The sequence below is a fragment of the Epinephelus lanceolatus genome, chromosome 1, assembly GCF_041903045.1.
Source record: "Epinephelus lanceolatus isolate andai-2023 chromosome 1, ASM4190304v1, whole genome shotgun sequence".
NCBI classification, from domain to species: Eukaryota; Metazoa; Chordata; class Actinopteri; order Perciformes; family Serranidae; genus Epinephelus; species Epinephelus lanceolatus.
The window spans coordinates 5,756,336-5,781,587 of NC_135734.1; the positions used below are offsets into that span (position 1 = coordinate 5,756,336).

The following is a 25,252-nucleotide window of genomic DNA, read 5'->3' on the forward strand; positions in this document are numbered from 1 at the left end:
TACCGCAGTGCTCTGGCTACAGCGACAGAATGCGGCCCGGCGGCCTGCCTGCCTGCCTGCCTGCCTGCCTGCCTCACGCACCTCCCTCGCTACGTGATGGAGGTGGCCTGGCCGACCGCCCCAAACCCAGGCCCGCGGGAGAAGGGGCCCGGGAGCCACCGGCCCTCCCTCTTCCCTCTAAGTTTATACATACTATAATGTTTTATTCACAATAATAGATGGATTAGCAACCGTTTTACTTCTTACGATAAATAGTTTCCATCCTAGACTTGTATGGCTTTTTAAATTGTTTTATTTAAGGTGTAAAAAAAAGAGAGAAGACGATACCGTGATATCATACCGTCACCGCATCCCCCCCCCAAATAATCCTGTGATATTGATTTTAGGCCATACCGCCCAGCCCTAGGCCCAAGCCCTAACCTCTTATTAAAGGAGCATTACTCCTTTCCTTTCTTTACCTTTCCTGTCTGTGTGTACAGTCGTGTAAGCTGAGCGAGCCAGAGAGAAAGAGATAGAAAGAGAGAGAGAGAGAGAGAGAGAGAGAGAGAGAGAGAGAGCTTTTGGCATCAGAACATTTTTGTAGTTAGCCTAATTCTCTAGTTTTGTTGAAGTGCATTGTTGCTGTAACCTGGTACTGTATCTCGGTATGATGTTACTGTTACTGCAGCTGAACTATTGATCAGTATAGGCCATAGGCCTAATGCGATAGCCCTCCCACCCAATTTCACCACAAGCTGCTACTGGTACTGTATATATATATATATAGCGTTTTACATATATATACACACACACACACACATATGTATATATATGTGTATATATATATATATATATAAACTACAGAAAATCAAACCTCATCTCTTTTCCTCTCCTTCTTTGCTCTCCTGTCTCCTTTCTTCTCCTCTCCTCCCCTTTTCTCTCCTCTCCTTATTTCTTCTTCCTCCTCCTTACATCCTCCTTCCAATGCCTCCTCTCCTCCCCTCCCCTCCCCTCTCCTCTCCTCTCCTCTCCTCTCCTCTCCTCTCCTCTCCAAAGCAGACCATGGTAATGGCAGACAGTGTAGAGAAAGCATCATGTTTCTGCTTCAATGGGACAGCAGGCCAGTCAAACAAGACAACCTAGCCACCACTGGGACCAGTACATCCCAATTCTCTCTGCTCTTCTCTTCAAAGAAAAAATAAAAGGAAAGAAGGGAAGGAAAGGAAAACAGGGTCAAGCTACATTCATAAATACTGAAACAGAGAGAAAGAGGCTGAGAGTTTAGGGTCGGTTGGCTAACTGATTCCATTTGGTGGAAAGAAAAAAAGTGAAGCATTTTTAGGCATTGACCAGACTGAGTGTGTGTGTGTGTGTGTGTGTGTGTGTGTGTGTGTGTGTTGCTACAGTATGGCACGAACATGCATTTATTATGATCACAAACACATACACCATGTATGTACTTTTCTTGATGGAGGCCAGTGTGCCTAAAACATTTACAGTGAGAGTGTGATGTATGTTGTGTGAAGGTTGTGGTGAGGTCATTATTACAATGTGTCCTCATACAACTCTTCCTATGATATCTGACCATTCACATTACATACTTTATGTAAAGTTACATGGTTTAGGTTTAGAAAAACAAACATGGTTGGGCATTGTTACGTACAGAAATGTACATAGGTTAAATTTAGGCAAGTAAAGTAACATAGGTTAAAACATGGTTGGACATCATCCCATTATGTACTTAACATAAATTTATGTAGGTTAGGTTTATGAAAGCAAAGTTACATGGAAATTTATGTAGGTTAGGTTTAGGACAGTAAAGTCATGTTGGTTGGTTTTGAGGACAAGAATAATGGTTGGACATCATTATGTACTTCAGGTAAATTTACATGGGTTAGGTTTAGGAAAGCTACGTAGGTTTGGTTTAGACAAAAAACATAGTTAGGCATTGTTATGTACTTAATATAAAGTTACATACTTAAGGTAATGAACTTACCTAGGTTAGATATAAGAAAGTAAAGTCAAAAGGTTTAGAAAAAGGATCATGGTTGGGCATTGTCACATTACATACTAAATGTTATTTTAGTCGGTTAGGTTAAGAAAAGTAAAGTTACGTTAGTTAGGTTTAGGATAAGGATCATGTTTGGGCATTGTCACATTACATACTAAATATAAATTTGTGTAGGTTAGGTTTAGGAAACTAAAATTACATAGGTTAGGCCAAGGATAAATACATGTTGATGGCCTATCTTAAAATATCACAAAGTTCACTTGGTTTCACATGGGACATGAACACCCATCCAATGGGTGAAAGTCCTGTGTTTGTCCACCACCTCAACTTGACTTCTAACATGGATTTTTACTCTTCATACTCTTTCACTCTTCACTCCCATCAGTGCATTCGTCACATGATGAAGGTTGATTGCATATTGTGGTAGGAGTTTTGGTCTGGCTACTCTTTGTAGATCGAGTCTGTTTTCAGTTAGGCGCAAAGATTTGTGGTGTTTCCATCTTTAGTCCCGAATTTTTTATCGCACTTTGTTCATGTTTTTTGTTCCTCCTTTTTTCATTTGGTTTAATACCAAAGAATCACCAAATAAGGGCACCTGCCAAGAGGAGACATCTTTCCGGCTGGAGTTAGGGCTAATGCTACATGGTGAATTACTTATAGCATCCAGCGTATGCTAGCGTGTCATTTTCTAGTACGCTACAACAATGCAGTAAAGTGTAGAGAAAGCAAAAATGATGAATTCATAACATGCATTGATAAATTAAATATCTTCCTGTTATCATGGACACATGATAACAATTACCATGGCCAACCAATATCATGTTGAATGATAATTTTGTCATATCACCCAAACCTAGTGAGGGTATCATTCATGGAGACATCAGCCTTCTCTGGATAGTCATGGCTGTTTGGCACGGATCTCTCATCAATATAATGTTGTCTGGTACAGCACTTTCTACTGCATCCTCAATAATAAACATCTAATTAAATTTACAAATTTGTCATCTAGATCTGAACATCATAAACTAAGCAAAATTGAATAGCAAGAAATTGTAAGCATATCTAATAAAGTGGCTACTGAGCATATGTGTTGAAATTCTTTCATCATTTATTGTTTGGGACATTTTTTAGATGTATTCATTGAATACACTGTGATAATCAGGTAAATCCAAGGTGTTACTGCTATAACTAGTAATTACCAAAGCTAGAGCAAAATAGCAGTTGCTGATACAGAACATTTGATCATTTGGGGTTTTATGAACTGCACTGCATATTAAATGACTAGCATTATTTTTATATGACTATTTATTTGTAATCATTTATTCTCTCACAGGTTTAACATATTGGTCTTGTGCATATGACAGGTGTTAAATAAGAACTTACTTTATTTCACTTCAGTGCACTTTTAACATTCGGTTAAAAGGCTTGTTATTCAAAAACTGTGCAATCATTTGGTAAAAGAAGATTTTTAGTGACCAAAGGACTAGCAAATGCAAAAACATTGCTGCATTTTCTTTAATTTCACAACAAAATCAAAGGCTAAAGTCAGACTTACATTGTTCTGAAAATGACACATTAAGAATTTTCTGATTGGATCAATAAGCTACAATCATTTTTAGGCAATTTCAACTATTAAATAAACATTAGTGAAACATAATTGTCATACCCTCAAGACAGGGTCAGGCCTTTTTTAATCCAACCTTCCTACTACCTGACTTTTGACCTGACCTTATGGGTGCACTGCAAACCCTGGGAAACTAAAACTAGTAGTGGGTTGACCTGTAACCCACAGGCAGATGGGTCAAAAAGTGACAAAGCAGCATTGTGAATAAGTTAATGACTTACAGAAACACTGTGTACAATAGTCCACTTCCCATCTCTCTGTCATCCTCTGTCTTTTTCTCAAACACAACCACATAGTATAATGCAAAAAGTTGGAGGCTTGCAGTATGCTGCGAAGACCCCAGCACAAGCTTCGAATGCAATGTAAAAAATGACATTTGGTACAGCCCTGGTTAACAACACTGGCATTTTGCAGCTTAGTAGTATTCCAGCATATGTAACATGATGCACATTTTACATTTGCTGTAACATGTGCCACCGCCAAAAAAAGGCTTTATGTGACATATTTTGTTGGGGCAGATAACTGTATCTTTAAAAATGAAAATAGGAGACTGGACTGCCCTAGCAACTACTTTTGGACCCCAACGGGTAGATTGTGCTCTGCTTTTGTGAGTTTGTATGTAGTTCCTTGCATATACAAAGTAAGCAAGATCAATTGATTTGGGGAGATCCAGAGAAGACTAAGTGCCAAGTGGATGAGATAAATGTAATTTTATTGTAAAACCTAAAAAATCCAACAGCAAAGCAGAAAGTGGGTTAGCCTTCTGAAAAGAGGAAATTCTATATTTCTGTGCTTCAGAGCAGCAGTCAATTGACAGTGGTTTGGGTCTTTTTAGTGTGGAGGTAAAGATTTGTGTGATGGATTATCGATGTGAGGAGAAACCCATCATTGAGAGCTTTGCCTGGTCAGTGCTGCTCACCTAAAGGATGTGAGCAGATGATAGCTGGAATCAAAAATCTAATCCCACAGGCATTTCCACAGAGATGAAGGCAAGGCTGAAGCCCAGCAGAGACTGTAAACACAGTCGTCCACGCTCAGCGCAGGAACAGCTTAATGGGAAGCCTTTTCAGAGAAAAGGAGAAGGTACTGTCTCGCCCACTTGGAAAGGAAAGCTAATGTGAACCCCATCCTCTGGAAACCTCATCGGTGGTATCAAACTGCAACAAGCTGGTTTATTAGCATACCAGACTTTATGAAATGCAGTGCTCTCGGAAAGAAAACATTCACATTTGTTTGTGACCTTTATTAAAACAGAGAGTGAATATGGACACTGAATGTAATGCTGCAATTCTAGCTGATACAACATCACGTGAGCTGTTTCCTGTTTGGTATGAGTTATTATTCAGACCTAACCGATTAGTAGCAAGTGATGTTACCTCTAGCTGATGTAATTTTTAATCAACATGGTAGCTTCAGTTGTGGGAGCTTTCCCAATAGGTCAAAGGACCAGTAATTGATTTTTTATTTTTTTTTTTTGTAAGCATGCATAATATGATGTAACTTCGACTACAGAAGAGACTTGATGATCACTAAAATTAGGTGGTGAAAAAAGTGGATATATCAATATTGGTATCAGTTACCAGTCAAATAAGTTGTTATATATCAGCATATCGAATCCAATATTGTGCACCAACATAATTGTATAAAGGATATTATTACAGGGGCTTGGGCACAGTTTAAAACAACATTGTTGCTACTGGATATATAGCTCCTGATTTTATCAATCAGCTTGCATCATAGACTATTACAGTGCAACAGTTACCATTAACAAATGAAACCCCAATTTTTTCTCCTTTTTATTTTACAGATAATAACTTTGAATAATTTGATGATATATTTACTGCTGGACTGGAAATGACCCCAGTTTTCATTTCAAAAATCTTGTCACCTTAACTGTACCATTTGCAGTCTTTCTGGCCACCTGACATAGAACATGTAATATTCACACCTCTCTGTAACTCTTTTTTGGTTTCCAACAGTGCCTGAGAGAAATATCTGACGTTTCAGCTGCCACTATGTCCACCAGGTAGTTACTACCCATGTCTATCTGCTGTTTGGTGATGGGGAGGTAACATACAGCACTGTACAGTGGGCTCGTCATCAGCTGCTTGTTGCTGCTGAAAGCAAGGTTAATGAGAGCACTGCCTTAGCATGCACACAATAACTTGTCTGTTTTGTCAACCAAATCCCCAGATTAAATGTTGGCATGTTCATTTGCAAACCAAAGATATGCGACATGTGTACATTAGTGGATATGTTGAAACTTTATTTCTGATAAATTATGACATAGGAGCGGCTGTTTCCAGTCACCTCTCTATCAGCTCAGCTGAATGCTAAAATAGGCTCTGAAGTTTATTTTGCAAGTGTTGTGTCATGAATATGTTCTATTTATCAATTTTGTTTTTTATACAATAATGTCCTTTAGCGGGGAAATTATTCTCTGTTTCCTGCCCAGGGACTACAGATGAAAATTAGCTTATAACTTACTCTGGTGCAGCTAAGTAGCCGTGCACTGTCCCTGTTGAATAAATAAGTGTTTTGTGGGTGGCTATGGACAGTGGTGGCATCGGGATGTCGAAATCACTTAACCAGTCTGTAAACTCTCCTTCTGACAACTTCTAGTGCACAAGTTCAAAGAGCTGATCACTTTTCACTGAGGTTGTACCATATATATTTCCATGTGACAAAAAAAAAGATTGGTTTATTGACTGACTGATTGATTGATTGATTGATTGATTGATTTGACATGTATTTACATTTCAGTAATGCTGTGGTTAACATGTGGTCATGTTTAGGAAAAGATTATGTCTAAGCTTAAAATACCTGTTTTTGGTGGCACAGTCATGGCTGGAAATGCCATAAATGTCTCACTATAACACAGTTTTGCTGTTTGTTAGTCTCAATCAGTGTTCTATAACTTGGCAGCCATCCACCATCCCTTTCACCTCCCGATGATAAGGTGAGCTCATGTAATCTATGTGCCCTTAGAAACAATATTATGAAATATATGAAATATACAAAAGTAATGAGTCTGTGGTTTACAGAATTGTACAATGTCAACAATTTCTTCTGGCAACAGGGCTTGTATATTTCTGCCATTCGCCACCAATCAGACAGCATGTGACCTCTAACACACACTCACAATCAATACAGAATGTTACAATGTATTGACTCTTTCTCTAAAGTGAGTCAGTTACCTACAGGCATGGATCTACCTGGTGAACAGGCTCAGTCATTTATCAGTAGCTGTCAATGCTGTGTGACATTATCAGTATGTATTGACCCTGTCCCGTTGTGACCGGACGCCTGGGTCAGATAGAGGGTCTAACCAGGGACATGAAAGAGCTGTGGGGGCATCGTGGCCACAGCAAGTCCAGCTTCCCTCTTTCCCCCGACAGGGAGGAAAGGTTTGAAGTTCAGGACCCCTTTGACACAATCATTACCCTCAATCATGGTTCCCCACCTCCAACCAGCCCAGGAAGAAAGACCAATCTATGGGATGTGTCAATAAAGGATCCATGGCCTGCTGACTGACTCTGAGGACTCACTGCTACAGTAACAACAGTTACAGTTACAATTTAACAATAGATGAAAACAGAGAGACCAGAGTGATACATTGTAGCAAACTCAAACCTTTCATGCATCAGCAATGTAACTTTCGGAATGAATAAATTTAATTCAGTTTGATTGGATTTGATTTAATTTCATTTAAAGGCGCTGTATGTAAGAATGTGGCCAAAACGGTTACTGCACTCAAATTCAAAATACTGCCATGAGTCGTGTCCCCCCCCCCCCCCTCCCCACAGATTTGAGGTTGCTGGACAGCGGCACACTGGAGACTGATTTGTTTGCCCACGGGTGGCTGCGGTCTTGCGATCAAAGACAGCCTGGGATAAAATTCTGACAGTGTCAGAAATTTGGGATGACCATCTCACTGTGTGACTGCTGTTATGACCTACATCTACTAACCAACCAATAGAAATGCAGCTTGAAATGACACACTGATCAACATGACAATGCTAAATGCTAGCAGGTGCAAATACATACATTTTGAGCTCTTTCTGTAAAATTTGCATGCCAAGTTGGCCTCTTTTCCCCAGCCATGACCACACCCACATTCTATTCCTCCTCCTCCTCTTCGACACATGTAAATGCCACTATAAGGAGGATTGGATTTATGTTTGTTTTCATTTTTCTCCGACCAGATGGATGATGCACACTGATGATGTTTTGTTCTTGCATACTGATGTCGATGAACGTACACTGTAGACTGTGATTAGGCGTTGTGTTCGTACAGTCTGCATACATCAAACTTGATGTTGTACCCAAGTTTATTAGATTCATGTTGCACAGTGTAGCTCACAATAAAACATACTTACTTAATTACTTATAGCCTCACAGTCTGTAGGAGGTGTAAGTTAGGCTGGCTGTGTTGTGATTTTTTAATAGTGTTTTACAGGAAGTTGAAGAGGGACTCAAATGCACTTGTTGGGAATACAACACGCTTTCAAATGAGAACTGATGCAAAAATAAAGTTATCAAGAGAGGAAAAAAATCTTACAGAAAGACACTTATCTAGCAATTATTGTTAAACAAGATGAGAAAGCTGGAGTCTGTGAACCAGACCCAAATCTGCAGACTGACATCAGATAATTATCACAAAGATATACTTGTGAGAGTTTGTCATGAGTCTGTGAGATTAAGGTACCGTAAGGACTCACATAAACACAGAACTTTTTTTCAAAAGTGTGAAACCTTGTAAAATGTTCCATCAAACAAATCTCAAATGGTTTAAAAAACCGCAAACAAAAGACAAGCATGATGCCCTGGATGTTCATCTTATTTCAGAAGTGCAGTGTCTACTTCTCAGGTACTTTGAGGTTGCAGGTATTAAAACAGGGATGGCCAAACTTTTTTGATTGTGGGCCAAAGAGAGAAAAACAGAAGGAGTCATGGGCCAATCAATAGTAAAATCATACATGTGAACTAGTTACTCAGCAAGAAAATCACTGTTTCCAGACCAAGAAAGCCCATTGGCCTCAGAAAATTCATTTTCTATCAAACTACCACACAACACTACTGAACAGTTTAACATTTGACATTACAGTAGTTTATTGGTGTTCCCACATATTACAAAAAGTGTATCTCTCTCTAAATGTTTTTACAGACTAGTAATCAATCATCATCAGTGAAGTGGCCTCTAATGAGGACGTGCAAATTTAGGGCTTGTTTGGTTATTCTTGATGACAGCGACTTTGTGTTTAAACAAGGCTGTGCAATTTACATACAGGGAAGTTTATTAGAAATAATAACCCCTGTGTTAAAACCAAGCTGCAACCTCCAGGGCTGACAAATGAAGCCATTGTGGATATGTTAGGTTCCTCAAATGGCCACTGGAGGTGCTTGTTAAGGTAGTTATGTTGTCACAGGCTTGCATGTGTCTGCTATCTGCCACACAGCACCTCAACTAAATGTCATCTAAAGTTTGTATTTGGTAAAAAAAAAAAAAAAAATCTATGCCTTTGAACAATGTCTGAGCCACATTTTAACATCACATTCCACCACCCAATTGCATCCCCATGTACACCACAGTGCACAGAAAACTAGCATAGCATCTGCTAACTAAGCTAATTAACACATGCTGAGTTCAAATGGGGTCATGTTAGGGGGTCTACATGAATGCCCTCCTCTTGTAGTGTTCACAACCTCGTAAGTGAAAATTTTCAGTTCAGTTCAGAGTTCACGATGTTGTGTACGCGATTTGCGCAGTGTATCTAATGCCCAGATCACTGACAAAGCGGCAGTATTTGATGAGTTCAGAATGAGGTCCCCAGATTTAGCTGCAGCTGCTTCCACATTGCTTTCCATTCACCCCTTTATCCATTACCAGGATCTCTGAGAGAGCCTTGTGTCATAGCTTGAAGAAGGTTCTTGTATCATAAAGTGAGCAAACCAATTCCCTCCGCAAATCTGACTGTTACACAATAGCACACAGAGCACCTCTACCTGAGGGGGGTTTAAAGTTAGAGAGCGCCTGCTTCACACCCGATTTGTTTTGACTTGACTTTATGCTGTGTCGAAAAAAAGCAGCCCCGGCTTTGGTTTTGTCTGGGTGTAGTGTACGACTAATGTTCAAAGAGAGTTTCTTTTCTGTTAGTGATAGTACTGTGTGTGCTTTGACACCGAGATCTGAGGCTCCTTCATCTGTGCTACAGAGAAACAGTCACTGTGGAATACACGACCCAACAGCACTAACATATACACACTCACTATCAAACATCTCAACAACAAACACACAGGCATATATGGACACACTGATGACAAACACACACGTACACACATACATATATACAAACACAAACACGAGGCAAATAGGGCACTAACAGTCAAGTTAGGAAGTGTTTTTTGTTTTCTTTAGTTCAGTTCAGTATGTCGCATTCACAAACCAGGGTTCAGCCCATCCACGACTTTTCAAATACACATTATACAGTGGCCAATAAGGGAAAATGCACTTCAAATAGACAACAGATACAAATGCAATAAATATCTTTACAAACTTGATGACGCATGTGTAACATTTAGAAAAAAAAAAAATGCTGCAAGCCCACAACACAACACAATACAACACAACACAACACAACACAACACGTCAGCAATCCATCAGTGGTGTTGGAAAATCCCCTAAAAATGTATGTTTTTTGGCTTATTTTAATATAACAAAATCAGTCAATATCCCTGCTTGTAATGAAGGAACATTTGGGTAGCTGTGTTCAATTTTAATATGTATGTAGTATATCTGATATGCCAGCCACAAACAATCCCATCATCACAGGCAGCCACTCCATCCAACTCGCAAGTCTCATTACTTCTACACTGGTCAGGTTTTCTTCCGTCTGCTCACCCTTGCCTCATATTGTAAAATATCTTAAGTCTGCTGAGTTACTTGGAAAACTTGGATTGTACCAGACACGATGCGGGGACTGCCCATTGTTACCTCCCCCAAGGAAGTTATGTTTTCGCCGGCGTTGGTCTGTTTGTCTGTTTGTTTGTCTGCAAAATAACTCGAAAAGTTCTGAACGGATTTTGATGAAATTTTCAGGAAAGGTTGATAATGGGACAAGGAACAGATGATAATGGAAAGGTTGATAATGGGACAAGGAACAGATGATAATGGAAAAGTTGATAATGGGACAAGGAACAGATGATAAAATTTTGGTGGTGATCGGTTGAAGCGAAGTGGATGAAATAATAAAATGTCAGGAAATCCAAGCTGCTTGCGGAGGTCTGCGTTCTCCAAGTGCTCTAGTTGCAACTGCTAATAATGCCAATCAAAAAAACGTAGATTTAAACAGTGCACTGTTTGTGTGTGTGATTACAGATTTTACAGAGCGGGCGACATTGAGTCAAATTTAAAACTGCTGGCTAAAGCTAAACGTAGATTCAGTAAGATTGTTATTCACGTCGGCGGCAATGACACCCGGTTACGCCAATCGGAGGTCACTAAAATTAATATTGCCTCGGTGTGTGAATATGCAAAAACGATGTCAGACTCCATAGTTTTCTCTGGACCCCTCCCAAATCTGACCACTGATGACATGTTTAGCCGCATGTCATCATTTAATCGCTGGCTGTCCAGGTGGTGTCCAGCAAACGATGTGGGTTTCGTTAATAATTGGCAAACTTTCTGGGGAAAACCTGGTCTTATTAGGAGAGACGGCATTCATCCCACTTTGGATGGCGCTGCTCTCATTTCTAGGAACCTGGCAAACTTTATTAGTAAATCAAATCCCTGACAACCCAGAGTTGAGACCAGGACTCGGAGACGCAGTCCTATACGCCTCTCTGAGCTTCTAGTTCAGTTACCCAGCCATAGTTTTCATAGTTTTATACAAACGGTGTCTGTCCCCCGACCACCTAAATTATTTAAATCTAAAATTAAACAAAGAGGAGTTGTGCATAATAACCTCATAAAAATTAAAACCTCTTCTGTGACAGAAAGACAAAACAGGAGAATTAAATGCGGACTGTTAAATAACAGGTCTCTATCGTCTAAAGCAGTGTTAGTAAACGAATTAATATCAGATAATCATATTGATTTACTCAGTCTCACTGAAACCTGGCTGTGTCAAGATGAATATGTCAGTCTCAATAAATCCACTCCTCCCAGTCATAATAATACCCACATTCCTCGAGGCAGCGGCCGAGGAGGGGGAGTTGCAGCCATTTTTAACTCTAGTCTGTTAATCAGCCCTAAACCTAAACTAGATTATAATTCATTTGAAAGCCTCGTTCTTAGTCTTTTACATCCGACCTGGAAAACCTCGCAGCCACTTTTATTTGTTATAGTGTACCGTGCTCCTGGCCCGTATTCTGAATTTGTATCTGAATTCTCAGAGTTTTTATCCAGTTTAGTTCTTAAATCAGATAAAGTTATTATTGTAGGCGATTTTAACATTCATGTCGACGTTGATAATGACTCCCTGGCTACCGCGTTCATCTCATTATTAGACTCCATTGGCGTCAGTCAGGGTGTACATGAACCCACTCATTGTTTTAACCATACCCTCGATCTAGTTCTGACGTATGGAATTGAAATTGATAACCTAAAAGTCTTTCCACAGAATCCCTCGCTATCGGATCATTATCTGATTACTTTTGATTTCTTTTTACCCGATTACACCCCACTCAGCAACAGTTACTATACTAGATGTTTATCAGATAGTGCTGTCGCAAAATTTAAGGAAAAGATTACTCCGTCGTTAAATTCAATACCAAGTCCCTCAGTAACAGAGGTTTCCTGTACCGACTTTGATCATTTTGTCGATAGTGCCGTAGGCTCGCTGCGAACAACACTTGACTCTGTAGCTCCTCTTAAAAAGAAGTTAAAAAAGCAAAGAAAGTTCGCTCCTTGGTATAACTCTCAAACCTGTAAGTTAAAACAAATATCGTGGAAATTTGAAAGGAATTGGCGATTGACCAAACTGGAAGAATCTCGTTTAATCTGGGCAGACAGTCTCAAAACTTATAAGAGGGGCCTCCGCAATGCCAGAGCAAACTATTACTCAGCATTAATAGAAGAAAACAAGAACAACCCCAGGTTTCTTTTCAGCACTGTAGCCAGGCTGACTGAGAGTCAAAGCTCTATTGAGCCTTGTATTCCTTTAGCCCTTAGCAGTAATGATTTTATGAGCTTTTTTAATGACAAAAATTTTAACTATTAGAGGCAAAATTCATGACCTCCTGTCCTCAGATAGTACCTATCTAACCTCAAAAACAGCTGTAAGACCTAATATATATTTAGATTGCTTTTCCCCAATTTCTCTTCAAGAATTGACAGCAGTGATTTCTTCATCTAAATCATCAACGTGTCTCTTAGACTCCATCCCAACTAGGCTACTTAAGGAGGTCTTTCCTTTAGTTAACACTCATATATTAGATATGATCAATATATCCTTATTAACAGGCTACGTACCACAGTCTTTTAAGGTAGCTGTAATTAAACCTCTCCTAAAAAAGCCCACCCTGGATCCAGAGGTGTTAGCCAACTATAGACCAATATCTGATCTTCCCTTTATGTCAAAGATCCTTGAGAAAGTAGTCGCAGACCAGCTGTGTGATTTTCTCCATGATAATAATTTATTTGAGGAATTTCAGTCAGGATTTAGAGTGCATCATAGCACTGAGACAGCACTAGTTAAAATTACAAATGACCTTCTGATTGCTTCAGCCAAAGGACTCATCTCTGTACTTGTTTTATTAGATCTTAGTGCGGCGTTTGACACAATTGACCATCAAATTCTACTGCAGAGACTGGATCACTTAATTGGCCTAAAAGGTTCTGCACTAAGCTGGTTTAAATCTTATTTATCTGATCGTTTTCAGTTTGTTGACGTTCATAATGAATCATCCTTACGTACCAAAGTTTGTTTTGGAGTTCCGCAAGGTTCTGTGCTCGGACCAATCCTATTTACTCTATATATGCTTCCTTTAGGTAACATCATTAGAAATCACTCTATAAATTTCCATTGTTATGCAGATGATACTCAGTTGTATTTATCGATGAAGCCAGAAGAAAGTAATCAATTAACTAAACTCCATAACTGCCTTAAAGACATAAAAACTTGGATGAGCACCAATTTCCTGATGTTAAATTCAGACAAAACTGAAGTTATTGTTCTTGGCCCCAAACAACTCAGAGACTCTTTATCTGATGACATAGTTTCTCTAGATGGCATTGCTCTGGCCTCTAGCACTACCGTAAGAAACCTCGGAGTAATATTTGATCAAGATTTGTCTTTTAATTCTCATTTAAAACAAACCTCACGGACTGCATTTTTTCATCTGCGTAATATTGTGAAAATTAGGCCTATCCTGACCCGAAAAGATGCAGAAAAATTGGTCCACGCTTTTGTTACCTCTAGGCTGGATTACTGTAACTCTCTATTATCAGGTAGCTCTAGTAAGTCCTTAAAAACTCTCCAGCTAATTCAGAATACAGCAGCACGTGTACTAACAGGAACTAAGAAACGAGATCATATTTCTCCTGTTTTAGCTTCTCTGCACTGGCTCCCTGTAAAATCCAGAATTGAATTTAAAATCCTACTGTTAACTTATAAAGCTCTAAATGGTCAAGCTCCATCATATCTTAGTGAGCTCATAGTGCCTTATTATCCCACCAGAACACTGCGCTCTGAGAATGCAGGGTTACTCGTGGTCCCTAAAGTCTCCAAAAGTAGATCAGGAGCTAGAGCCTTCAGCTATCAGGCTCCTCTCCTGTGGAATCATCTTCCTGTTACGGTCCGGGAGGCAGACACCGTCTCCACATTTAAGACTAGACTTAAGACTTTCCTCTTTGATAAAGCTTATAGTTAGGGCCGGCTCAGGCTTGCCCTGTACCAGCCCCTAGTTAGGCTGACTTAGGCCTAGTCTGCCGGAGGACCCCCCTATAATACACCGGGCACCTTCTCTCCTTCTCTCTCTCTCTCTCTCGTATTCTATTACTGCATCTTGCTAACTCGGCCATTCTGGATGTCACTAACTCGGCTTCTTCTCTGGAGCCTTTGTGCTCCACTGTCTCTCAGATTAATTCATATTGCAGCGGTGCCTGGACAGCGTGACGTGTGTGGTTGTACTGCTGCCGTGGTCCTGCCTGATGCCTCCTGCTGCTGCTGCCATCATTAGTCATTAGTCATACTTCTACTGTTATTATACACATATGACTATTGTCACACACGTATACTGCCAGATATTAATACATACTTTCAATATATTGTACCACAGTAGCCAGAACTATAACTATAATATTATTACTTTCAATAATGTTGTTGTAAGCTACTGTCATTACCTGCATCTCTCTCTCTGTCTCTCTCTCTGTCTCATTGTGTCATACGGATTACTGTTAATTTATTATGCTGATCTGTTCTGTATGACATCTATTGCACGTCTGTCCGTCCTGGAAGAGGGATCCCTCCTCAGTTGCTCTTCCTGAGGTTTCTACCATTTTTTTTCCCCGGGGTTTTTTGGGGACTTTTGCCTTATCCACTGCGAGGGTCATAAGGACAGAGGGATGTCGTATGCTGTAAAGCCCTGTGAGGCAAATTATGATTTGTGATATTGGGCTTTATAAATAAAATTGATTGATTGATTGATTTTTTTTTTTTTACCACCTAATATATTTATTTTATTCTGAAAATCAGTGTACATTGCTCCAAAGGGCCATTTCTCCAAAAATAAGCTACACACACTCTGAAGCAGAGGTACATTGCTACTCTTTATGCAGAATGATGTCATCTGAGCATCATTCTGCATAATAAGCAGCTGTGTGCTTCTGTTCCAGAGAGTGGAACACTGTAAATTTATCATGTTGATCTGTTCTGTACGACATCTATTGCACGTCTAGCACGTCCTGGAAGAGGGATCCCTCCTTGCTCTTCCTGAGGTTTCTACCATCAATTTGTGATATTGAGCTTCATAAATAAAAATGATTGAATTGATTGATTGACATACATCACATTTTTTTAAAACATTAAAAAAGAAAGTTATGTTGAGTATGAAAACTCTAAATCATGCATTTTGTACAATGTATTTTCTAATACTGCATGCATGTGTTGCGTTAAAAAGACTACAAAAGGCAAAATACACAGGTATGGTCTTAAAATAGAACCAACATAGCCACAAATAAATACTGGGAGAGCCACTTGTTATCCAGTAGCATGCAAGATGATGATGGTGACAGCCATGATGTGGATAATGAAGTGATAAACCATGTGGATTCTGTCTACCCAAAGGACTAAATCTTTGTCTGTCTGTATCTCAGCCTCACCAAACCAGCAGAAATCTTTCTTGTCAGCCATTTATTTTCTGTCATCCCGTGTCATTTGCCAATTATGCTTTCTTCCTCTGAATCCCTGGTTCTCTTTTTCTCTCTGGTCACCTCTTCCAAACAGCTCAAAGTGTGGCACTAATCACAGTAACTTTGTTGTCCGCCTCTTACTGCTGCTCATGCTGTGTCTCTCACTCTGTCTCTGTGTATGTGGCCAGCAATCATTAAGTGTCAATCATCTTCCAGTGGTTAGTCGCCCTAATTGGGAACAAAACTTGATTCAAAGTCTGCCAGTTGACCCATGGGACACAGCTTTTCATTCCCTGGCCTGTCGATTGTGTGTGTGTAAATGCTCTGGGAGTGACTCACTGCATTAGTGCTCACTGATGCTTGCTGCGTGCACTGACAAGGTGCATAAAGTGGTGATTTAATAATTGCTGCATGAAATTGAAAACAGTCTGATTGAGTAATGTATTGTGCAGTGTAAATGGCACTGGGGACGTGAAATCACTGCTGAGCTGAAACTGCAAACATGCACGTTGAATTTGATGAAAATAATGAATGACAAAATGGCAGCAGTTACCTGGATCAGACTTAGAGAAGGTGTCCATGTCTAACAGATTTCTGCAACAGAAGGAAAGAGGTTAGAGACTGAAAAAGCAATTTTTTTCTGTCTGTAAAGCTGAGATCTCAGATTACTGTAGATACAGTCATAGTTGAAATTCAGTTTTAGTCCTTATAAAATGACTGTGATGCACCGTTTTTTATCCAAACTGGCCCATTAATTATCTTAAACATAACATGACAGCAGCATGGGAGTCTAATACCCCACTTCCACCAGAATTAGCATGTGTGCGCAGCTTTTTTAAACAAAGGTAAACCAGCTAAAATTAGGCTATAGACTTCTTTCCCATTGCCAATAGATAAGAGTTGTGTATGCAGCTTTATTTTTATTTATTTATTTATTTTTGGTGTGTCACGTCAACGTCACAAAAAGGCTAGAGAACAGGTAAAGGATAGACTATTATCATCATTACTAGACATCACTATCAGACAGCAGCATGAAGGAAAGAAACAGTGGTTACTTCTTTTTATCTCTTACTTATTCAGTCTCTCTTTCAAACTTAGTGCAGACTAATTCCCTTTTTTTCATTAGCACTCTTGGCCACACCAAGTTGCCGCGCCAATTTTTGTTTCCATTGCTAGTTTAGAGGTAGCGTGCCACGCTAAACCACGCTAGAGATGGACCCTGTGAGGAGTAAGTCCAAAAGCCAGGCCACCCGCCTTCAAGTGGGTAGTGGTAATGTCTCGCCAACCACAGCCAATCCCCAATGACCCCCCTCTCCCCCTCGAACAAGCCTTGTGTGCTGCGAGACCATACTCACTGCTGTCTGCAGAAAGAAAGGCATTTTTTAAATGTCTCCTGAATCTCTGTGGTTTCGAGTTGAGTTTCTCTCCTGCATCCTGTTTTTACTTTAGATATTTGCTTTATTTTACTGTTTTCCTGTTAGCTATCTGCCATATTAGAAGTTGTGTGAAGTTGCTGCATGAAAAACTCAACATTTCCCTATTTTGGTGTTTCACAATAAAAGTTTATGCATAACAAAATAATATGGGACTTTTATTGTGAAGAATCTATAGGAAAATAAATGTGTTATTACTGAATTAGCAGAACTTTCTTAGCAGATTCTATTCAGCAAAGGCAAGTCTGCTAATAAGGTAGGGAGGAAAGTGAAAGCAGAAACAGCCACAGTGAGATATTAGATGAAGAGCCGCAGACAACAAGCTCTTACTGCACCTCTGCAAACAGCTCACCACCAACAAGTAAACTTCTTTTACCTGCCCTGCTGTGGAAAAACACATGCAACAAAAATAACAAGGGACTTTAGCCATAGATCAGCACTCTGGTTTTAAACATTATCACTTAAGATAAGCCATCATCAGTTTAAGACACACCTTCAAGAAGGTTACCCTGTTGTAATGGAAGTGCAAATCCCTGCTGTGCTGGGCTGACAGCCAAAGCCAAGCCAAGCTAGGCCAAGCCAGCCCATGACTGTCAAAATGGGGTATGATTTGGATAGATGCTTGAACGCTGCTTGGACGAAGACGGATGGTGTTTTGTGACTGCGCATTATTGCATATCACCAGTTAAGGGATCTAAAATCTGTGCGTTCATCCAGGAGTTTTGTTCGCATCAATGCTGATCAGAGCTGAGGGCAATAAATACCCATGACTACTGCAGAGTCATGTGTCAGAGTCAGTGAATGCCAATTAAAACCATCCCCACTAAATTAAAAAGCCAAATGTTAGTGGGTGTCACTAAGAAGAAGAAGAATCAATACCAGTGTAACAAGGTGCTTTACAGATGAAACACAACAACAAAATACACAATTAATGTTTAACTAACCAGGCAGATGTAAAAAAAAAAAAAGAAAAAAAAAGAATAAAGTTAAGAACAATGGACTGTTAAATACAACATTAGGTGAAATGTAAAAACAATTGGTGATTTAAACTTAAAATGAGGCAGTTTAAGACTTACATGTCTAGAACTAGTATGTCTTGTTTGCTTAATGCAAACAAACCATAATGATTAGTATGCAGTAGGCTACATATATATACAATTAGTATGTAGTTTGAAAATTGTCCTTGGCTCCGGCACTTCATGCTAATATGTTAGCATAATGCACTATAATACTAATAATAATGCTGCATTCATGTCATGTCATCAGCAACCTTCTGCATGCATGATTGGCATGCAGTAACTAAAGTAATGACATAACAGTTACCACCCTCCATTAACCAGAAGAAGTACAAAAGAGAGAGAAGAAGACAAGACCTGCCAATGCATACAGTAATGTTATAACATTATAACATTCAACACATTTTGGTATGACTGTGTTGACCACAGATAACAGTGCTGGTCTACCCCGTGACTGAATTCACTACATAACATTAGCCACAGTAGATGTGTGACTTGTGTGACTGACTTTCCAACTATTCAATTAGAATGATAGATAGATTTTCATCAGCAATGAATGATCCCATGCTACTTCACGCTATCATCAAAATCCATCTTGGTTGTTCTTTTGATTGAGAAACAGCAAAAATTAAATACTCTGGGTATAAAACCTGTACAGAAACTATTGACCACAGTCGAGATTTTTGTTTGGTCTATTTATTCTGTTTCCATTGTCAGCTGCTAAACACTAACAAAATGTTTTAAAATTTGCACAAAGAGTTTGACATGCTCCTGAACAGAATTAAGATTTCTTTCACTGTTTATTGTTTGATTAACTGATGTTATTTCATTATAATTGTACACGGTGGTGCAGTGGTTAGCATTGTCATCTCACAGCAAGAGGGTTCCTAGTTCGAACCCAGGGTGGGGGGTTCAAACCCAGGATAGGGGAGCCCTTCTGTGCAGAGTTTGCATGCAGGTTAATTGGTGACTCTAAATTGCCCGTAGGTATGAATGTGAGTGTGAATGGTTGTCTGTCTCTATGAGCCAGCCCTGTGATAGTCTGGTGACCTGTCCAGGGTGTACCCTGCCTCTCGCCCAATGTCAGCTGGGACAGACTCCAGCCCTCGTGACCCCTAACAGGATAAGCAGTTAGAGAAAATGAATGAATCAGTGAATATTTTGAATCTAAGTGCTAAGATGAGTGAACTGTTCTGCTATTGCATGTTTCCACATGTTAATGTGTCTGGCCATCTCTTTGTCAACAAAACCAACAGAAAATAAAATAAAAGACAAGACATTTACAAAACAAAACATTAACATTTTAACATGGACAGCAATTTAAAATGCAGCATTTGAGCTCAGAGTCAAAGGAGCACTGGGCTAAAGGGAAAGGTCTTTTGTATGTCACATCCTTCACTGTTCTCCCAAAATGGATGTGAAATCCTCAAACATCCACCAAAGTCTCTCTTTTTGTTTCCATCCATCTACTCCAGCGCAGGAAAGAAACACTCTCTGAGGAAACACAAAAAGGTCATTCTGCATTGAAAAGACTAACTCAGAAAGATTGCCATTTCATTAGTCTGAAGGTCCACTTACATGCCTCATTTAACACTAGTGTTGGAAATTAACTTTTTTTCCCATCATTCTGTAATCACACTCTATACACATTTTTCCCTCCAAAAAGTATTAACCCTATGGGCCCTAGGCGTTTCTGGGGTATTTTTACTGCCTTTACGTTTAAGCTCATATCACAGTCATTATAAAGGCTACATACACATGCTATATCTTGTTTTTTTTCAGGACAATCTGGGCTAACCAGATTTGCCATCATTTCATGTCCTACTATGTGCCTGTATTTTATATCAATGAAAAAAACAAATCCGCGTGACTAAATTCTTACATTTTTTCACCATAGCAAGTTGGAAGAAGACATATTCTGCCATATATGAAGAGGGGAGACTCTCTGGAATCTGGCAATATAAGAATCATGATGCTGGGACATTCTGTCACTTCACAGTTGTCCAAAACATGTGGTTTGTGCCAGGCGGACATGATTGCCAGTATTTTTTCATTATTGCAAGAAATTCCATTGACTCATTCACAAGTCAAAAATGTGTTTTATCTGAAAGAAACATGCAATATTTACATCTAAGATCATAGAAAAATAGTCAACCAAGTGCAATGATGTCCTCCAAGATAATATTTGCCACTTTGTTTGCAGTAAACAAAGTTTGTTGTTGTTTTTCGGTTTCAGTTATATATTGGGGGGCATTTTGGGCATTGGGGGGGACACATGTCCCCCTCAATGTGTATGGTGACTACGGCCCTGTCATGCATGCATAATTAGGCTACAGTTGTCTGGGTGCGCAAAGGTGAAGTGGCTGGTCTTGTCATACAAAGTTTGATGGAGTGTCAACTGGACACTATATAAATATAGAGATATTTGCATCTTGAAAGCCGGACTACAAATGTGGATAGACAGGGAGAAACACACGCAAGCCTAAGACGTGGTAAGATACGATATTCCTCACTGTATGAAGTGACTGATAACAAGATCTGTATAATGGATTGTAAAGAAATTCGTCAGGTTTTTATTTTGTTTGTTTGATCTGGATTTATAGCATGATGGGATGACAGCACAATGATGTGTGTGATATCATTGGAAAGCTCTGCTCCTGCGCTTTCATGCTTTTCATGCATTTCTGTGTGATGCTGCATTCGCGAGTAATCCATCCAAGAGTAATGTGTGTGCAGAGCTGTATGAAAGCTCTGTTATACATAATTTTAGTGTAAATTTATCTTCTCGCTATGACGCACCATCGTCCACAGAGAAGAACAGGTGTGAATTTGGACGCACTATGCGTCGTTCAGGCCCATAGGGTTAAAACCTTTCCCTCATACTACACATACACACACACACACACACACTTTTCAAATGCACAAATACAACAAACAGACACCCAAACAGCGGTGCACTCATGCGCGCGGATGGCACTGGGGATGGGGGGACATGTCCCCCCCAGATTTATAGTGACCCCGATCCATCCCCCCCACTGTCCCCCACACACATAGGTAAAAAAGAGGATCACTGATCAATGAGTTGGAATCATTTGCCGACAGCTTGGTCCCCCCCAGTTCAAAAATTCCATCTGCGCCCCTAGGTGCACTGTGGATCTGTTTTAAGTGAGAATTTTTACAGACCTTTCACAAACTTTTTCCAAACTTTATCAATCTAACACACACACACACACACACACACACACACACACACATACACACACACAGTCTCTCTTTCCTTCTTTTGCTTCAAAGTCCCTTCTCTTCATCAGAATCTAAATCAGATTCAGACAATATTGTTATTTTCCTCTTGACCCCTCCTCCCCTCCGTGGTGGTGTGTAGATTGATGCACATATTGAGGAACCATCAGCACAAGTTCCAACTGTGCACTTTTAGAGATTTGTTGTTAGCAACATATGCTGTGGTTAGCACAACAAGCATATTGGTGTGGGAGTCAGTCACACTATGGTGAACACAAATGAAACAGTAGAGCTGGAAGATCCGCCTATGGGTTCCCACAGGTTCTTTGCAATTGCAAAGGCAAGAGAACTATGTAGAGGAAGACAAGGATGGTGTATGTAAGCATCATTTTAAGACAGACTTGAAAGAAAGTGAATCATTCCTTTAAAGGATAACAATGGTTTAATACAACTTAATTCATAGTTTTAGCCATTGTTTCTATCGGTTATGATAACACAATCACCAGAGTAATTGCTGTGTTCTAGGAACAAAATTCTACAATGCTACAATGCAGTACAACTGGGCAAGAACCATGAGCATTAAGATGGTCAGACAGGTTGGATGCATTTCAGGTTGACACCTGGAATGTCAGTTATCATTTCTCATTGCTCAAAAAACTGTGGACACACAACTATGGTAAGTAGAGTGGGTCAAAGTTGAAGCAGGAAGTGAATTGTGATGTTCAAATAAACTCTAAATAAAGGATCAACACTCACTGAATAACCTTCTAAGCCCTATGATAAGCCATTATGGCAAGGCTCAACTATACAGACCAGTGAGCAGTGATAACTAACATGTCTTTAGGGTCATCAGGTGGGAACCACCTTTCACCAGTGTTTCGTCTTGTTGGTCCCACGACACCTCCAGGAGGCTAGACAGTGATCTCTGGTGTCCCAGAGACACTCCCCCTAATGCCAGCTCTCACTGCTCCCCGCACCAACCCAACAACCTCCTTTACCTTACATTACACATGGCTTTCTCAGCCCAAACAGCACTGCGACCTTCAACAAACCCAGGCTCCATTTATGCGAGCTCCAGGTAGTGACCATGCCGATACTACATTTCCTAGCACATTCACCATACCCTATTTTACATGCTACATATCATAACTCCAATATGAGCTAAAGTTAACCCTATGGGCCCGAACGATGCATAGTGCGTCCAAATTCACACCTGTTCTTCTCTATTGATTTTCTCCGCGACCGTCATAGCGAGAAGCCACGCATATCACGTGAAACAGCGGAATCATATCTTTCCGAGAAGACCAAGCACTTGTCGGTAGTCCAATGTTTTCACAGCGAAAAAAAATGATAAAGTTACACTAAAATGATGTATAACAGAGCTTTCATACAGCTTTGCACACACATTACTCTTGGATGGCTTACTCGCGAATGCTAGCTCACACAGAAATGCCACGCATATCACATGAAAGCGCAGCAGAGCTTTCCAGTAATGCCACACACATCATTGTGCTGTCGTCCCATCATGCTATAAATCCAGATCAATTGTCTACAAAATAAAAACCTGACGAATTTCTTTACAATCCATTATACAGATCTTGTTATCAGTCACTTCATACAGTGAGGAATATCATATCTTATCACGTCTTAGGCTTGTGTGTGTTTCTCCCTGTCTATCCACATTTGTAGTCCGGCTTTCAAGATGCAAATATCTCCATATTGTCTAGTTGACGCTCCATCAAACTTTGTATGACAAGACCAGCCACTTCACCTTTGCGCACCCAGACAACTGTAGCCTAATTATGCATGCATGCATGACAGGGCCGTAGTCACCATATACATTGAGGGGGACATGTGTCCCCCCCAATGCCCAAAATGTCCCCCCAATATATAACTGAAACTGAAAAACAACAACAAACTTTGTTTACTGCAAACAAAGTGGCAAATATTATCTTGGAGGACATTATTGCACTTGGTTGACTATTTTTCTATGATCTTAGATGTAAATATTGCATGTTTCTTTCAGATAAAACACATTTTTGACTTGTGAATGAGTCAATGGAATTTCTTGCAATAATGAAAAAATACTGGCAATCATGTCCGCCTGGCACAAACCACATTGCCAGATTCCAGAGAGTCTCCCCTCTTCAGATAGGGCAGAATATGTCAACTTCCAACTTGCTATGCTGAGATACATGTAAAAATGTAAGAATTTAGTAACACGGATTTGTTTTTTTTCATTGATATAAAAATTAATATAAAATACAGGCACATAGAAAGACATGAAATGATGGCAAATCTGGTTAGCCCTGATTGTCCTTTACTTTCCTAAAAGTAAAGGCAGTGAAAATACCCCAAAAATGCCTAGGGCCCATAGGGTTAAGGGTGATAAGGAAGATAAACCCACAGGCTTTCTCAGCCCAAACAGCACTGCCACCCTCAACAAACCCAGGCTCCGTTGATGCGAGCTCCAGGTAGTGACCGTGTCGATACTGCCTTTCCTAGCACATTCACCATACCCTATTTCACAAGCTACATATCCTATCCAAATCCACTGACTAGATCTAACTGCTTCATCTGACATTTCCTTCATGGTCTTCCTCAAACTCTGTCCCCGCACTCCAAGTTCCCCCAGGAGCGTGACAGCTGATCTTGCTATGAATCCGCTACACTTTCTGGACAAATCCTAGTTTTCCACCCTCGCTGCTCAGCTTCTGCTCCTAAGTCTGTATACCTAAGCTTTTTTCTTTCATAGGCTTCTTCCACTGAGGCTTCCCAAGGAACTGTCAGCTCAATGAAATAAACTATCTGTGTCACTGACCACAACACTATGTCAGGCCTCCTGGGAAACAACAAGCTTTGCCCCTAAATCTACTTGCATTTCCCAATCACAAGCACCTTCTAGGCAGCCACACCCTTGCTAACTTATCACTTCTGTATTTCACCCCCTCAAGGACAAACTGAATTGCTAAACTCCTATTCTTAAAACCTGCCAATCTGAATTTGCCTGTCTTTGTTTCCCATCGATGACTGCAGCTAAACTTTTCAACACCTGGTTATATCACCATGTATATCGGCATTATGACAAGCTAACTTTACAAGCTGAAACAAACAACAAAATATGCTTTCAGGCTGCAGTACCTGATCACAATGGGCATGATGGGTCCCCATTTTACCCATAGTTTTAGGTTCTGGGGGGTTGGTAACACATCGTATATAGCCCCTACCAGGAATCTAATACGATTCTCCTCCATATTCATTAGGTCCTTCCAACTAAGCTTCCTCTTCTCTACACTTTCCCAATTCAACCACTGTCCCTGTTTAGCCTGGGCCACTACCTTTGCACCCCTTACTATCTCCTTCTGTCTACGTATCTGTTCCACAACCAGCTTTCTTTTATCTTTGGGACCTGCTTTATTCCATACCAGTTTGCCTGAGCCAAGCCCCAGGCCTCCCCCGGCCAAACTGAACATTACCTACAATCTCTGCATGCCTAAGAGCTGCCTCTGCCTCCTGAACTGCCGATCTCGGCTTCCATTTCCTCCCCTTGGTTGGATTTGGAACCACACTCCTAACTACCACGTCCTTACTCCCAGA

At 40.1% G+C, this 25,252-nt stretch overlaps 1 protein-coding gene across 1 annotated transcript in view; it reads right to left on the reverse strand.

Moving 5' to 3' along the window:
• LOC117256981 (copine-9-like) overlaps positions 1–25,252 on the reverse strand; it is a 351,865-nt gene that overhangs the window by 302,280 nt on the left and 24,333 nt on the right. Inside the window, exon 2 of the mRNA XM_033626735.2 lies at positions 16,520–16,560. Within this exon, the coding sequence (XP_033482626.1) occupies positions 16,520–16,560 (41 nt within the window). The remainder of the gene's footprint in view (positions 1–16,519; positions 16,561–25,252) is intronic.